Genomic DNA, 15440 nt, shown 5'->3' with positions numbered 1-15440 from the left:
TGAAAGAAATAAGCACTTTGTTTTCACCCAACCCCTCCTTCCTCCGACCCATTTAAAATATCATATGCATGAACTGTTGAAGAAAGGCACACAGGCTCCAGTATACTCAGAAAACTCACAATACCTGTTGTACCACATTGCACTGAAACATATCAAGTGGTCTGCAACAAAACACATAAAAAAAACAAAATATAAAAAAAAGAAAAGAAAAGAAGAACACATAAAAACATACAGAGGAGAGATAGACAAAAGAGAAAGAAAATGCACACACAGACTGAGTGTCCTTTCTAGTAACCCCCATCCTCACTTGTAATCACCACCTTCAATTGCTGTAGGTTGAGAGTTCTGTGCTCTTGATTTCTGGTAACCAGGGCTTCTGATAAGACAAAAATATACGCCTCGGACACTTCCGACAATTTAAAGGATGCGCTGTATGTTCAATCAGCGGGTCCATAGGACGTTAAAAAAAAATCACTAGAATCAACATACAAAAAGAGTGAAAACCATGCGTCAGAACCTCAGTCTGCTATTAAGCAGAGTTATATCTCTTCACCACTTTCTTGGCCCAGAAATCTACACCTCTCACAAGAAGGAATGCGTAGCAATGCAGGCTTGATAAGAATATGTTGCATTAGATAGTGTGACTCTCTGAAATATGCTGAAAGAGTCCCTGGGACCCTCAAGATTAATCTACCAGACGCCCTGGGTAACATTTGTGAACCCACAGCACAAGACATGGTTGCCAGTTTTCACCAAAATCAGGTGCAGAAATGAGTACAAAAAGTGTAATCATCAAACTTTTCTATCTTGTCTTCACATTGTTGAAGGAAAGGTGAGATGAAATTAACTGAATGCTTTCAACATGTTTACTCAGCCACATGAATAACACACACCATAAGCAGAAACAAAAAAATGCATAAGAAAAGGGAAATGACAGTCCCAAGTTTGCATGCACAGACAGAAATGTCAACTTCTGCCTAACTAACAAGAACAAAACAAAACAAACAACAACAACAACCCCCCCCCCCCCAAAAAAAAAACACACCAAAAACCAAAAAAAAAACCAGTGGGTAGGAACATAAACCAACACAAAGTGCAGGGGAACAGAGAAATGAGTGGGGATAAGCATACAGCATTGTAAAGGAAAGCGAAGAGAGGGTGGAAAACTACAACAGGTCAACAATGGATTTGTCTCAAACATGACCAGTTTTCAAACAGCTAGCTGTTCCATTCCACAGGTTGAGGTATTCACTATTACACTTTTACATCTCACAATAAAACAGATAACTATATTCTATGATAAAGACTATTCAAGCTGATGTCCTTCCTTTCAATGCATACAATTAGTTGTCTAAAGAGTTTTACTTCCCTCTTCCTTGAACGTTTGCCCTTTGTCACTCAATCTGTTCAAAAGAATTCTTTATCAAAGACTGATACAGAGACACATGTATACTTAGCTGAATACTCATGAACTCACAGACACAGACATGCAAACACCAAAAAATAAAACACTACCTACAACTAAAATTCTTCAGTCAAAGAGTACCATCTCAGTTAAATGTTTGATGACAACTAGGACAGACTGATATAACCAAAATGTGGATAAAACATTTTTCCTGACACATTTTGCGAAGGTAGCTGTGTGACTGTGGACCACATCTGGACACCAAATCATGAGCTGCAAAACAACAGAGTATGACATCATCCAGGACCTGAAAACATGGCAGATCTTCTGCCTGTCTCCCTCAAAAAGTAAACGTTCCATGGACACGCACTTCTGCAAAATCTTTAGTTTGCCAATCCAGATCTTACGTCCAGAGACAGTTCCTCTCAAACCATTCCCAATAGAAAGCTGCATGAAGCGAAACTGTGGCACTATGTCACAAAACCAGTCCAGTCCATTTTTCAAAAGCTGCCTGCCAGTCCATCACTGTGTAAAAAAAAAAAAAAAACCAACAAAAAAAAAAAAAAAAAAAAAGAAACGGTGTGGATTAAGCCGTACCATGCTTGAGCATGGGTTTGTCCATTGCGCACAAGAACATCACCAAGATGAATCCTCTGTGGTTCTGAGGCAAAAAGCACAGTCAGGTGGTGATGCCTCTTTCATCCCTCTTTCTGACAGTACAGCTCTTTTAAGGCTTTCAGTTCCTCTATTAATGTTTTGTTCTGGTTTTCAAGCACCGCTACGCGGTTTTCTAAACATTTGACATACTCCTTCTTCTTCCTCCTGCATTCCCTTGCTGCTTCCCTGAAAAACAGACGAAGACGAATGATTACTTAAACACAAACATACTGTAAACATACTGTAAACTAACTTGTAAACACGAAGTATCCAGTGAGCACCCACCTCCATTTGGGGTTAAAAGCTGTGTATGGGGTAAAATACCTTGCAAACACCCCCCACAATTTGAAAAAAGGGATACCAAAGTAGTAAATTATCATGAACTAATGACAATTCAGTTTGCTATCTAGTGATCATGTTGCATTACAAAGCAGTGCAGATTTATATCTAGAGATAAAGACTGCTTGCATGAGATGTTGGTGCATCATTTTGAAAGAAAAACAGCTGGAGTATGACATCATTCCATGATGCACTGTCTTGTTTCAGCAGCTGTTTTTGTTCTCATTCCAAGCCCAGCCAGTGCTGTGTGGTTAAATACACTACATAAGGGAATGAGCTCCCAAAAATGGTGAAGTACTCCATATACATCATACCCGAACTTTAGCATAAAATTTGTGCACAGTGAGGGTGGGCCTTTACAAGGTTGTTTACAGTATACACATACATACCCACATGCATAAACTGGATCTTTTAAACCGAATCACTAATAAAGAAAATTGGAATGTGATGGCATCACTGTAAAAGTTTCAAGATGTCAAAGCATGCAGACTGATTCTTATCTATACACTACACAACATCTGTTTAACAAGAACAACAACAAAAAATGCAGATGCCTGGTGCTTATGTATATACCACACAACATCTGCTTAACAAGAACAACAACATATGCAGATGCCTGGCACATATCAATACACTACACATCTGCTTAACAAGAACAACATCAACAAAAAATGCAGATGCCTGGCACAAGATCTGCTTAACAAGAACAACAAAAAATGCAGATGCCTGGCACTTACCTATACACTACCCAACATCTGCAGATGTTAAAACTGCAAGACTTTTCCAGACCAGGGAGGGCATAACATATTTTTCCAGGACTTTTTCCAGACTTGGAAATGATTTATTTCATTTTCACAAGACTTTTCCAGACTTCTGTAAGTCTGTAGTGTACGAACCCTGCATGTAGTATATATGTAAAGTAAAAAAAAAATTTTTTAAGAGGAAATTTTCTTCCTAAAATTACATTTATCTAACATACTTACCATGACCCACAGATGCAGACTCCGGCAGGGATCTATTTCCCTGTCTTACTAGTAACCCACCTATGCGGAGAAGATGTAAGCAGCTACAACCAATAACCTCCCAGAAGTACATTACCCCCCCCATCTGTATCCCTGACTAGCGCCCTCTTTTGTTTAGCGATGAATCTTGAGCAGAGACAAATCAAAGCGCTTACATACCAATCATTCACAGTCACACACATGAATGAAACAAGATAAAAACAAACAAACAAACAAAAAACCAAAAACAAACAGAAAAAAAAAAGAAGAAAAAAAGAGAAATGTGTATCAGTTACCTGTTTTTCAGTAACCGAAGTTCCCGTTTCCTTGACCCTTCCTCTGACATATGGGGGGGACTGGACATGGGACTGCCAGCCGTTGCCATGACGACTCCCTGAGGCAGCGAGGTGGCAATCTGATAGGCTTGGACATTGGTGCCTCCAACTGGGATATAATCAGAGTCTCTGATACCAACTGTTGACAGTGACAGTTAGTATCTCCACAATGATGATCACGACAAACATTTAAAAAACTAACAAACAAAAACAACACAATAATGATACAGCCATAATATACATGATGATGATGATACACATTTTAACATAATAATAATAATAATAATTATAAAGACAACTTAAAAAAAAATCCAATTAAAAGAATCTTAATAATAATAACAGAAATAATAATGAATTGATGAATAAGAACGAGAAGCAGAAGAAGAAGAAGAAGAAGAAAAAGAAGAAGAATGATAATGCAGTTAAATGTATTACCATAATGATGATCATGACATGAAATTTGCTATCGAAAATAACGTTTAAATAACATACTTACCATAACCCAAATAGTGCAGACTCTGGCAGGGGTCTGACATTCCTGTCCTGTGCAAACTACTATCTGCCTATGCGGAGAAAACAAAAGCAACTACGGCCGATAACCTCCCGGAAGTAGGTAACCTCCCCTCTGTCCCGCTGGCTAGCACCCTCTTTTGACAGCAATATGCCATCACCAGCGTAGTGGGCAGGGAGAACAGGAAGCGGGGAGGACGGGAGGGTCTTAAATTTGGGTCAAGGTAAGTATATTATTTAAACGTGATTTTAGATAGAAAATTTCCTTTTAATTACACATACTTAACTGTGACCCAACTAGTGCAGAATAGCGCGACAAGGTGGAGGGCTCGCCTGTTCTACTGTCTGTGTGCTGCGATGGCCTGCTGTGCAACTACCACAAAAGTGATGCTTCTTGAGCCATCATCCCGCAAGTGTGCGACGTCTTCTCAGGTAGAAGTCGATGAAGGTGGCAGGGTTTTTCCAGTATGCAGCATCCATGATGTCTTGCAGCCATGTTGAGTGCGCTAAGGCAAGAGAAGAGGACCATGCTCTGACTTCATGTGCTCTGGATGAGGAGGCATCAAGTCTCCATCCTTCTGTTCTATTGCCAGTGCGCTGCAATGGCCTGTTGTGTGACCACTGCAGAGGCAACGCCTCTTGAGCCATCATCCCTAAAGCGATAGATGTCCCTCAAGTAGAATTCAATGAAGGTAGAGTGTAATGTGTCACCTAAGGATATTTGTGCGGGTAAAGAAGACTGAGGTCCGCAGCTGTATTATGGGAGAGGTCTGTGGACCACAGCTGTGCTGATAAATGCAGCGCAAAGAAAATCGGGTCGGTGTTTTGAATCCACACTTTACTGAGAGCCCTTTGAATCAAAGGAAGGGAAGGAAACACATACCCAATAGGGTTGTCTCACTTGAGCGTCAATGCAAGGAGGTGCACATGTGGTTTGATCTGATGATTCCACATCGGTTGTGGGCCGATAGTGGAAGTGATATATGTGTTTAGAGGAAACTGTGGCACGAGACAGAGGTAGGTCGCCATGTTGGGCTTGCCTTAGGCGTGACAGCTAGATCTGTAGAGCTCCTCCATGAGAGCTGACAGGCGATAGGCACTCCCCCCGCCACTTTTCTGTCATTGCCAAAAAAGACAGCACTGGCATATTGCCTATGCATAGAAGGGCAGACATTTGGCAACAAGAGACTTGAGGTCCCCGGTGTCTCTGGGACAGGGCTGTGTAATTGCCCAGGTAGGTACCATCGAGAAGGGGCATACGGAAGGCTTGGTGGCTTCTCTACCTGAGTGTGGCATGTTGAAGCAACCTGCAGAAAGTTGTCGGCAGTCAATGGCTGTGATGGATCAGGCTGTGGGAGTGCACTTCATGTGCCTGCAGGTCGCTGAGTCTCATTCTGTGGTGGAATTCTTAATGGAAGAGGGTTTCCATGGGGAAAATTTTTGCTGAAGGTTCTTTAGTGAGAAAAGGGACCAGATCCATGACAGGCCTCTGGCTGTGTGCATCCCCCTGTAGCTGAACGGCGGTCCAACCTCACAAATAGCTCTTGCGAGAGGACCGATGTTCAGCTGTTGTGTGTTGACTGATAAAGGGATAGACAAGATTGGCCCGAGCACTGCCGAGAGGCAGGATTGAGTTACCAAGAGGCACTCCAACGTGAAAGTGCCGATATTAGTCTGGGTAACAGCAGAGTTTGGCGATGGGGCAGAAGAATCCGGCACTGCCGAAGTTCAAATGGGGTGTGCACGTACCTGCTCAAGGTGTGGCACGGGGAAGCAGAGTGGTGCATAACTGCTGCAGCAAGTTAGCAATGAGTTGCTGATTGTTTGGTTGAGCAGCTTGCTGAGAAGCCATTAGTGGATGGGAAATAGCAGCAATCGGCAGTGTGGCAGATGGGGTCATCATCGCATAGCTTGGTGGGACCGTGCATGCACCCACACTGTAGGCGAGGAGCACTGCCGGTGCAAGGGAAATAACTGCGGTGGTCACCAGCAAGGGTGCCGAAGCAGGGGTTGCCTCCCTTGGATAGGGCGCTCCAGACAAGGAGGGGCTTGCACGCGTATGGGCGAGCGTGTCCCCTTGTGGTCCACCTTCCTCCCTACACCAGGGGAGGGCATCCCTACACGCCTCAGTCGCCATTAGATCTGAGACGGTCGAGACATGCCACATGGGGGGTCGCATGATTCGATGTCACGGCCGCCACCACGGACGCATCGCCCATAGGGCCCAGTCTAACGTGCGGATCCAAATCAAGCAATTTTTTTTTGTTTTTTGTGTTGTTTCCCCAAAGGGATTGTGGCACATTCCATTGGTGCAAATGTGGGTATGGGTAAAGAGATAGAGGAGGTCGACTCGTACACTGCCGACTGGCAGGGCCGAGAAAACGCGGATCGCGTCGAGTGCGTTCGTGGATCGATAAAAATGACATTAAAGGCAACGCTGACCTGAGCATGTGGCAACAAACCTCTAGAAGTCACCAGAGGAGGTGTAGGAGGTGGTGGAGGTCTAGAGTCGACCGGACGGAGCGGAGGAAGTGGAGGAGGCGGCGGGTTGGTGTTGTTGAGAAGGCCAGGAGTAGAGGGCCCAGAGTGTCAGTGAATCGATTGCAATTGCGCCTTAATTTTAGCGCCATTGCCCAATCGAGCTACATAATTATGTGACCTGGTTTGAGACATAATTTGACAAAAAACAAGAACGCCAGAGAATCGACAGACAGACAGAAAATACGAAAAAAAAACTTAGCCATATGGAGAGCACAGGAACATGAGTCATGATGGCTGCCGGAAAAAGAGGGCGCTAGCCAGCGGGACAAAGGGTAGGTTACCTGCTTCCGGGAGGTTATAGGCCGTAGTTGCTTTCGTTTTCTCCGCACAGGCGGATAGTAGTTTGCATAGGACAGGAATGTCAGACCCCTGCCGTAGTCTGCACTAGTTGGGTCAAGGTTAAATATATGTAATTAAAAAACATTTTTTTAACAATAAGTATATATATATATATATATATATATATATATATATATATATATATATATATATATATATATCATGCAGAAGCAAGCTCTCAGATGGTGAATGTGAGTCTTCATAGTGAGAGATGAATCCAAGTGAAAGCCAAGACTGGACAGAACTAGAAAACTGAATTTCCAAGACAGAACAAATAGTTTATATTTAGATCTGTTTGAACTCATGTTTGGTACTTGTCAACACGAGTTCTGTTTTGTCATTGTGTATGTTGTTGATTCTTTTCATCCATCATGCTATGTAATTGGCAGCAAATAGATGAGAGTGAGAAACAGACTGTCAGATGACCAAACTCAAGACACTGGTGTGTGTGTGTGTGTGTGTGTGTGTGTGTAAATACTATAAAAGGCATCTGTCCCAGGACAGACTCTTGTGGTAACTCATATCTCAGTGCTGATGGATGAGACTGGTATCCATAAGAACTGTGTGCGACTTGACTTCATTCATGATTACTAGCCATTCTTCTGGCACCCCCTTCTCCATGCAAGCGCACAGCACTTTGCAGTAACAATATATATTTAATACAAACATATAATACATCTCACAGTAGTGAAAATCACATCCAAGTTACAATCTAAAATCATCAAGCAAAAGATTAATGAAAACTATGCAAAAACTATCCTGCATGAATGTATGCAAATGCATTCATTCAGTCTCAAATATTAAACATGAAAGTATGAATGTGTTGCTGTCCTCGGCTGTAATTTGTAGAAAGAAAAAAAAATTATAATAATAAAAAAAAAATCACCTACTGCTGTAATTTTGCACAAATCTGTTCCTCATCAGGTGACATTTAGGTGGAATTGCTGCAATTTTGCACCAATCTGTTCATCATCAGGCGACACTTACCTGGAATATAGAACTGGCCATCAGGACCCTGAGCGTACTGCACAATGGTGGCGCCCCCTCCACCAGCCGAGGAAGCGGACGTGGGGCTGGAGTTGGTCATGGTCAGCGTCTGCAGGCCCTGGGTGACTGGCGTTCCGTCAGCCAGCTGCAGTGTCCCCGCCGGCACCACTGTTGTAAATTCTGCACTCCATTAGAAACACCACATCATCGTCATCACACACACACCCCACTCCACTTCGTGCCAGGCTTAAAGACACTGACTTCTCTTTCACACCTTGACTGCTGCTACTGATTATGCTCATCAGGGAAGGGCTGTCACCACGTTGAGATAACACTGAGCTTAACAGGTCTGGATGTCAGTCATCACTCTGTAGTATTTGGACTTCCTCATAAGATTACATTGCTTTTATTCAGCAAAATCAATGATGCATTTGATAACTACACAACAAGTAGCAATTTTAAACTCACAATCACACTGATCTCATTTACTAAGGTTCAGCAGTCAAGGGGTTAAAACACACAAAAATGACACACAGAAGCAACACCTGAGGCACAACCATCATGATTACTGTGCAGCAGTGGCCTTGTGGTGATGTGCCCAACTAGGAAGCTGGTGTACACAAGTCAATCCCACATGGACCGTCACTCTTACTTCCCACTTCTACAAGACCTTAAGTGATGGTCTGGGTGAAAATTTTTCAGATGAGATGATAAGCTGAGGTCCAGTGTGTACTTTGTGCATGTTTAAGGACCCACAGGGCAAAAGGCGTGTCCCTGGCAACGTTATGTAAAAAAAAAAAAAAAAAAAAAAATCCACTTTGATTGTCAAATACGATGGTAGACAAAAAAAAAAAAAAAAAAAAAAAAAAAAAAGGTGGCGTTTCACTGAAAATAAAACAAAAAGAAGTACAATTACCTTGCTGGTAGTGCACAGCGTTAGAAGAGCTGGTCAGGTTCTGAGCAGCATCATGGTCCCCGTCCTGGCTCTGGCTGCTGTTGGACTCGTCATCCATTTTGCTCACCGGGGACGACAGGTCATTCAGTATTTTCCTGTGCAACAAGTAATGGGGAGAGAAAGGTTTTCAAACCCCAGTTCCAATTATAACAAAAGTCGCCCCCACCCTCCCCCCCGTGACCCCCTAAAATTCTATTTAATCTTTTTCCATGTATGATAGTCAGTCTTGTTCGACTATGACCATCAGAACAACAGAGGAGGCAACTGCTGTCCCGACTATCAAGGCTAGAATTTGATTACAGTGGAGAGTGTCTTGCCCAAGTTTCATCCCCAATGTCTCAGCTAAGAGGGCTTTAGCACAGTCGGCATTGGGATGGTTCCCAAAGGCCGGCTAGCCCCAAAGGCTGCAGAATTAAGAGCCAGTGCAATCTTGCCTCCTAGTTTAAGAGTCCTAGTCCTTCAAGAAAGACTAAGCTGGTGCAGACTGTCCAGCAAGGGTCTGATTCCTGTTCAATGCAAAATATTACTCCTCTCAGGCAGTGAAACAGAAAGTAGCTGTGGTTAGTGACCTCTGGTAGTGTATTACCTCTGGCTCCCTTCTGCCTTTACCTTTATCTCGATCAACCATATCAACCATAAAACAATCCTAGGACACAGGTGTGTCTTTTTATTGCACAGAATCCAGACTGCGAATATCTCCTTGAACAAAAGTGACAGTTTCATACTGTATTCTTTTCATAACAAACATCATCATGTCTACAAAATATCAATAATTTTCCATTTCAGATACATACCTATATGAGGGTCGTCTTGCAAGGATCTCCCTTCTCTTCCTTGTTTCTGAGTCCTCCGACAGTTCTTCATCCACATTAGCCACCTGACACAAAAAGAAACCACATCCTATGTTCCATTAGGTAACAACACTTACAAAGATAAAAACAACAACAACAAAATCAATGAAAAAACAATTCCAAAAAACACACACTTAAAAAGTGAGACTGGTGTTTTGGGAAAGAAACAACAGACCTTTCTCATGACCATGACCAATCCTCTCCTTCCTTCGTTTTTACCTTACCCATCTGAAGTCAGGCACCACCTTACATCTGGGTGGAGTGAGGAAAATAGGGGGAAAAAAAGTGTGTTTCCGAAAGACACATATTTTCTTGAAATGGGACCTCAAAGTCCAACCCTGATCACTGGTGAAGTCAAACACCTATTTAATATTTTTTTGTATTTCATTTTTTAAGAAGAGATGATCACCAGCAAGAATTATATACATTAAAACACCCATGCCACTTGCAAGTGCTGACTCCTATTTTGTGATCCCAATACCACTGATTGTACAAAAAAAAAAAAAAGAAAAAAAAGAAAAGAAAAAAAAAAAAAAAAAAAAAAAAAAAAAAGCAGCATTAAGATGTAATTATGATGAAATAAAAGTTATAAAAGAATATGTATATTCTTTAAGCATGTGTGTATTTTACAAGTATTATATAGACAAGTTTATTTCAGGAAAACTTGTAGGGTTACAAGAAAATGTTACATATTTCATGTAACTAATGCATACCCTTACAACTTGAATGGTCTGCACAGAATTGGAGCCTCCAGCTGTCTGAATGACTGAAGGCTGGTTGGACTGTGCCACTGGCTGAACTTGCACAGGCTGATTGGAGATTGTTACATGAACAACAGACAACCCTTGGCCACCATTCTCAATGTCTCCGCTCACTGTACCCTCTGACATCTCTGAAAAAGCATCAACAATTTCTTCGTCCACGAAATAAATAAAAAACAAAAACAACCACCAACAAATCCCAAAATAAGGACCCCAGATTTTTAAAATAGAAGCGGAAGGGAAAAATGTATGAAGATCCAACTTTTGTTTCCTGCACTTTGTGATCTGATGAGCTTGACTGATACCTGCTGTACATCAATACATGCCTGAGCTTTTAGTTCTGTCACTGAGTAAAACTCTTTGGACAACAAAAGTATCACCCACTGAACAAAGGTTTGAACTTGAAACCAAGTGTGGCACAAAAAAGGGAGGTGGGGGTTAAATCATGACTACCCATCTCACAACAACATTGGGATAATGAACAAGAGAGGTAAAAAAAAAAAAAAAAAAAAAAAAAAAAAAAGGAAAGAAACAAAGACAACCAAATACAAAAATAGAAAAAAAAGAGTACAAATCAGATAAATCAATAAGCTTTGTTTAAAACTTTGTAACTAATTTTGGAATGGAGAACAAACTGTTTCGATGAACAGCAGTTTCTGTTTCTCAAGGAAGTGTCACTGCATCCATATTTATGATTTAAATATATGCTATACCACATCTGCAGCATAACCCAACCTACTTGTCAAGCCATGAGTGCATGCATATTTGTATACCTATCAGAGTGGATTTCTTCTACAGAATTTTGCCAGAGGACACATATTGCCATGGGTCCTTTTTCAGTGTGCCTAGTGCAGGTGGCACACAAGACACTGGTTTTATCGTCTCATCAGAATGACTAGACACTCAGTTTGATTTTCAAGTCAAATTTTGGGAGAGCGAGGCGAGAGAAGGAATCAAACCCAGACCCTCACAGACACTGTATTGGCCAATAAGCATATTAACTATCCTGCCACCTTCCCGAACAAGACACTGGATATGTTTCCATGCTATTCATCATTTGCAGGGAAAAGACTTTTATTAGTTTTAACCCTAAAACATAAAATTTCAAAATGAGCAAATCATACTGAAAACGTCTTTGATTGGCTGTTTGACCCATGTTTATTTCCTCCATATCATTTACCTCCACCATGATGTTTACCTCTGCCATGTTGATTCTTTGTTGATTCTTAGCTCCACAATCGTTTTGAATGATGTTGATCTTGAATATAATGTAACCTGTTTGACATAAAAGGCACAAAAACAAAGAATGAAATAGACTCAGCCAGCAAAGAAACAGTAGATGACTCATGATGTAGACTCGTGATGTAGCAAATGTCTTTTCTGTAGTTTCTGGACCCAAGGATGACCATTGCTGTGCAGACAGCAAATCTTAATATTCTTATGCATCTACAATACTGATCAATTGTAATTGTGATATAATATGATTTAGTTTACCGTTTTCTGCACAGTTTTTGTTACTGGTCTAAACTATGTGAGACTTTTTTTTTTTTTATATTGCATAGTTTACAAGATCAACATAAAAGATAATCTATTTTCAAAAATGATAAAGGGGGGAGAATGTGGAGGCTGTGGGTAATATTTTCAGCCAATCAGAGACAGTGTTACTGTTAGTGTTAGCAAGCATAGTCAGTTCCCTTTAGTTATACATGTCAATCAATAGAGTTCTGTGCTCACATGACTTATACAAGTTATAGAGGCATGTCACATGATGATGATCTCTGCTCTCTAACTGAGCTGATTGGCTCTCCAAAGTTGCGAGCAGCAAAGCTGATCAAGAGAGGCAGAAACAGCTGGCTACTTCTTCTTCTTCTTTTTTTTTTTAATAAAAAAAAAAAAAAAATTCTATTCATATTTTGTTTTTCATTGTGCATATGGTGGCACTTCAATGTACAAAGTTTGTAGCAATGGAGGCTATCGACTGAAAAAAATGGAGGACAGCACATGTTTGCTGTTTTTGCTTATGTCGATCGCCTTTGGCACTGTTCGTGATTTCAAGTAAAATTTAGATGCGCATGCGCAAGATCCAATCACCAGCGGTCTATTAGATAAGATGATAAATGGCAGCGTAAATAAACAAAACAGTCAAGTATGTAAAACGTTACAAATCTGTATGAGTGTGTGTGTAGTTCTAACTGAAAACTGATTGAATGACACATGAAATAAATTGATTGACTGATTGATATAGATACTTATATAGTGCCTATCCTCGGTTGGAGACGAAGCCTAACTCAGTAACTGGATAGAGCTGACTGGCAGCTGCCATTGGGCGCTCATCATATGCTTCCTGTCATTCAATCAGATTTCAGGCACACACACATACACACTCAGACAAACATGTAACATTTAACATTTTACATGTATGACTTTTTTTTTTTTTTTTTTAGTTACCCTGCCATGTAGGCAGCCATATTCCCTTTTCAGGGGTGTGCATGCTGGGTATGTTCTTGTTTCCATGACTCACTGAATGCTGACATGGATTACAGGATCTTTAGCGTGCATATTTGAACTTCTGCGTGCATATACACATGAAGGGGGTTCAGGCACTGGCAAGTCTGCACATATGTTGACCTGGGAGATCGGAAAAATCTCCACCCTTTACCCACCAGGTGCCACTGAGATTTGAACCTGGGACCCTCAGATTGAAAGCCCAATGCTTTAAACCATTCCGCTATTGCACCCAACAGATGAGCACCTAATGGCAGATGTCAGTCGGCTCTACCGAGGTAGGCAGCCTGATGTGCAAATGACTGTGTTTGCAAGGTGCTAAGACTTAAATTTGACTGAGCTTGATCTCTGACCATGGATAGGTGCTACTTAAGTGTCCACATCATCCATACCATCCTAACATGATGTATTTGTGCCTTTTCAGCAGACAATGTTGCACTGTGTAAAACCTCCTACAGACAATGTTGCACTGTGTAAAACCTCCTATATGAATTTGTGTGCTTTCTAAAAATTAAATTTTGCCATTTTTGTCTTTTTTCTGTAAACTTCTTGATCTTGATGATTATATTGCAATAACAACTGGATGATTACATTGCAATAACAACTGACATGGGCAGTGTGTGTAAGTTAAAAGGTACATCACTGATTTCCAAAGAAAACGGTTCCACACTTTTTAATTCATATTGATCATAAGGTAAACACACCTTGACCTACCCATCACCCAATGATCATATGACATGTACTGTAATAATAAACACTATATCAGTATATAACTAGCTATTTCAAAACATCTGATTTGAAAAAAAAAAATCAAAATTATGAGATGTTATCTTTTTTAATTGACCACAGCATCAAAAGGATGACAGGTAAGAAAGACCTTCTAACTTCTAAGAATAAAACCTGAATGAATGTTAAATATTTATATTTTTCATGGTGAGACAACAGGAAGTTCAAAATCATATGATGACTCAGTTTATTTGATATTCGTAAGTTACTAAGCTCACAACTCACAAGACATAACAAGTCTATACATCAATCATATATATTAAAAATAAATCGCGCGCGCGCACACACACACACACACACACACACATGCCTAGTTGTGGAGTTTAGAGCTGAATTTAGAAACGTCATGTCGCATCATGAATGACTATTACTATCACAGTAACAGGGCATATGTGACAGAAAAAAAACATGATATGACGAATAAGCCTGCAAGTTACATGTCAGACTCGTGTGGACACACAGAAACACGTGCTTGAATGTGGTAGATCTCAGTTATAGTAAACGTTTCAGTTTTTAACGATTTTGCTGTTACAGTTATAAAAATGATTCCGTCTTCCATACTTTCTTCATGATTATTCACCTCATGGCTCATACTTTGTCATTAATATCTTCTGCTATCTCAAACATCACACACAATGATAAACAACTTCTTTGCGTCATGGGGGAATCCCAAAAAATGGAAAGTAAGTGCCCCCTGAACACGACGGATCCATCTAAATGGGAACTTCGATTCAGATGAGAACTCGAGTTGAAACACACGTTCCGTCTGAACAAACGAGAAAAAAATCAATTCAATGATGTTCAAATACCTCGGACATTGTACAATTGATGGCCCACAGGTGGTCACCATGCTGTTTTGCTGTGATTCGTCGAGTGTGTACTCACCAGTTACGTACTTTTCGTCACCAACTTTTGCGGCAATGGGAGTGGATAAATTTGCACAATACGTAGTCGCCACGTCAAACTACACCATCAGCGTCACAAGGCCGAATAGGAAGGCCAAATTACGACGGAATTTTTGTGGTATTCATACGCGTTAGCAAATGTATACAAGCTGTGATTGGTCAATCTCAGGTGGGTGACGTCATGCAACCTCGTGCTGACGTGAGCTCATTATCAAGAGAACGATTCGTTTGGACCCGTGCAACAACGAAAAAAATGTATGAAGTGTATACTGTACAAAAATATCTATCATCTACTCATCAAAAACTTATGAAAATAATTCACGTGTAATAGAGGCTATGTTTATCTTAAGAAAAATACTTCATTGTAGTCCTCATTCTATTCGCGGCATACCAAAAGCTGCAAACAATACCGGAAACGGTGTACGAACCGCAAAGACTGTCATTGTCGGACATTCCCTGGGAATCTTCGCTGCAACTGCCTTTATGAATATAATTATATTCGACACGAGGTTGCTGTATTATACACTTTTCAAAAGACTAAAAAAATCTACACTGGCTGTCCA

General features: G+C 40.8%; 1 protein-coding gene across 9 annotated transcripts; it reads right to left on the bottom strand.

Moving 5' to 3' along the window:
* Positions 1-1028: 1028 nt before the first annotated feature.
* LOC143298215 (cAMP-responsive element modulator-like) lies at positions 1029-14981 on the bottom strand. 9 transcript variants are annotated; one of them, XM_076611045.1, is made up of 8 exons: positions 14858-14969; positions 11862-11956; positions 10634-10812; positions 9864-9946; positions 9031-9164; positions 8115-8294; positions 3699-3876; positions 1029-2248 (listed from the first exon to the last, which is right to left on the bottom strand). In XM_076611045.1, the coding sequence occupies exons 3-8, from the start codon at positions 10808-10810 to the stop codon at positions 2104-2106; spliced, it is 897 nt and encodes a 298-aa protein (XP_076467160.1). In that variant the 5' UTR covers positions 10811-10812; positions 11862-11956; positions 14858-14969; the 3' UTR covers positions 1029-2103. The 9 variants fall into 9 exon arrangements, with proteins under 9 accessions (XP_076467160.1, XP_076467126.1, XP_076467182.1 ...); XM_076611011.1 differs by having other exon boundaries at positions 11880-11956; XM_076611067.1 differs by having other exon boundaries at positions 3699-3846; positions 11880-11956.
* Positions 14982-15440: the final 459 nt, after the last annotated feature.

The sequence above is a fragment of the Babylonia areolata genome, chromosome 2 (assembly GCF_041734735.1).
Source record: "Babylonia areolata isolate BAREFJ2019XMU chromosome 2, ASM4173473v1, whole genome shotgun sequence".
NCBI classification, from domain to species: Eukaryota; Metazoa; Mollusca; class Gastropoda; order Neogastropoda; family Buccinidae; genus Babylonia; species Babylonia areolata.
The sequence above is the reverse complement of the archived record's forward strand: the minus strand, read 5'-3'. Positions and strand labels throughout refer to the sequence as shown.

Excerpts from the sequence above, each read along its gene's own strand:
- LOC143298215 (XM_076611029.1), bottom strand. The coding sequence starts at position 10,810 with ATGTCAGAGGGTACAGTGAGCGGAGACATTGAGAATGGTGGCCAAGGG. Across the intron at positions 9,165-9,863 it reads GCAAGACGACCCTCATATAG|GAAAATACTGAATGACCTGT; the intron begins GTATGTATCTGA and ends CTTGTTGCACAG. Across the intron at positions 8,295-9,030 it reads CGCTGTGCACTACCAGCAAG|AATTTACAACAGTGGTGCCG; the intron begins GTAATTGTACTT and ends AATGGAGTGCAG.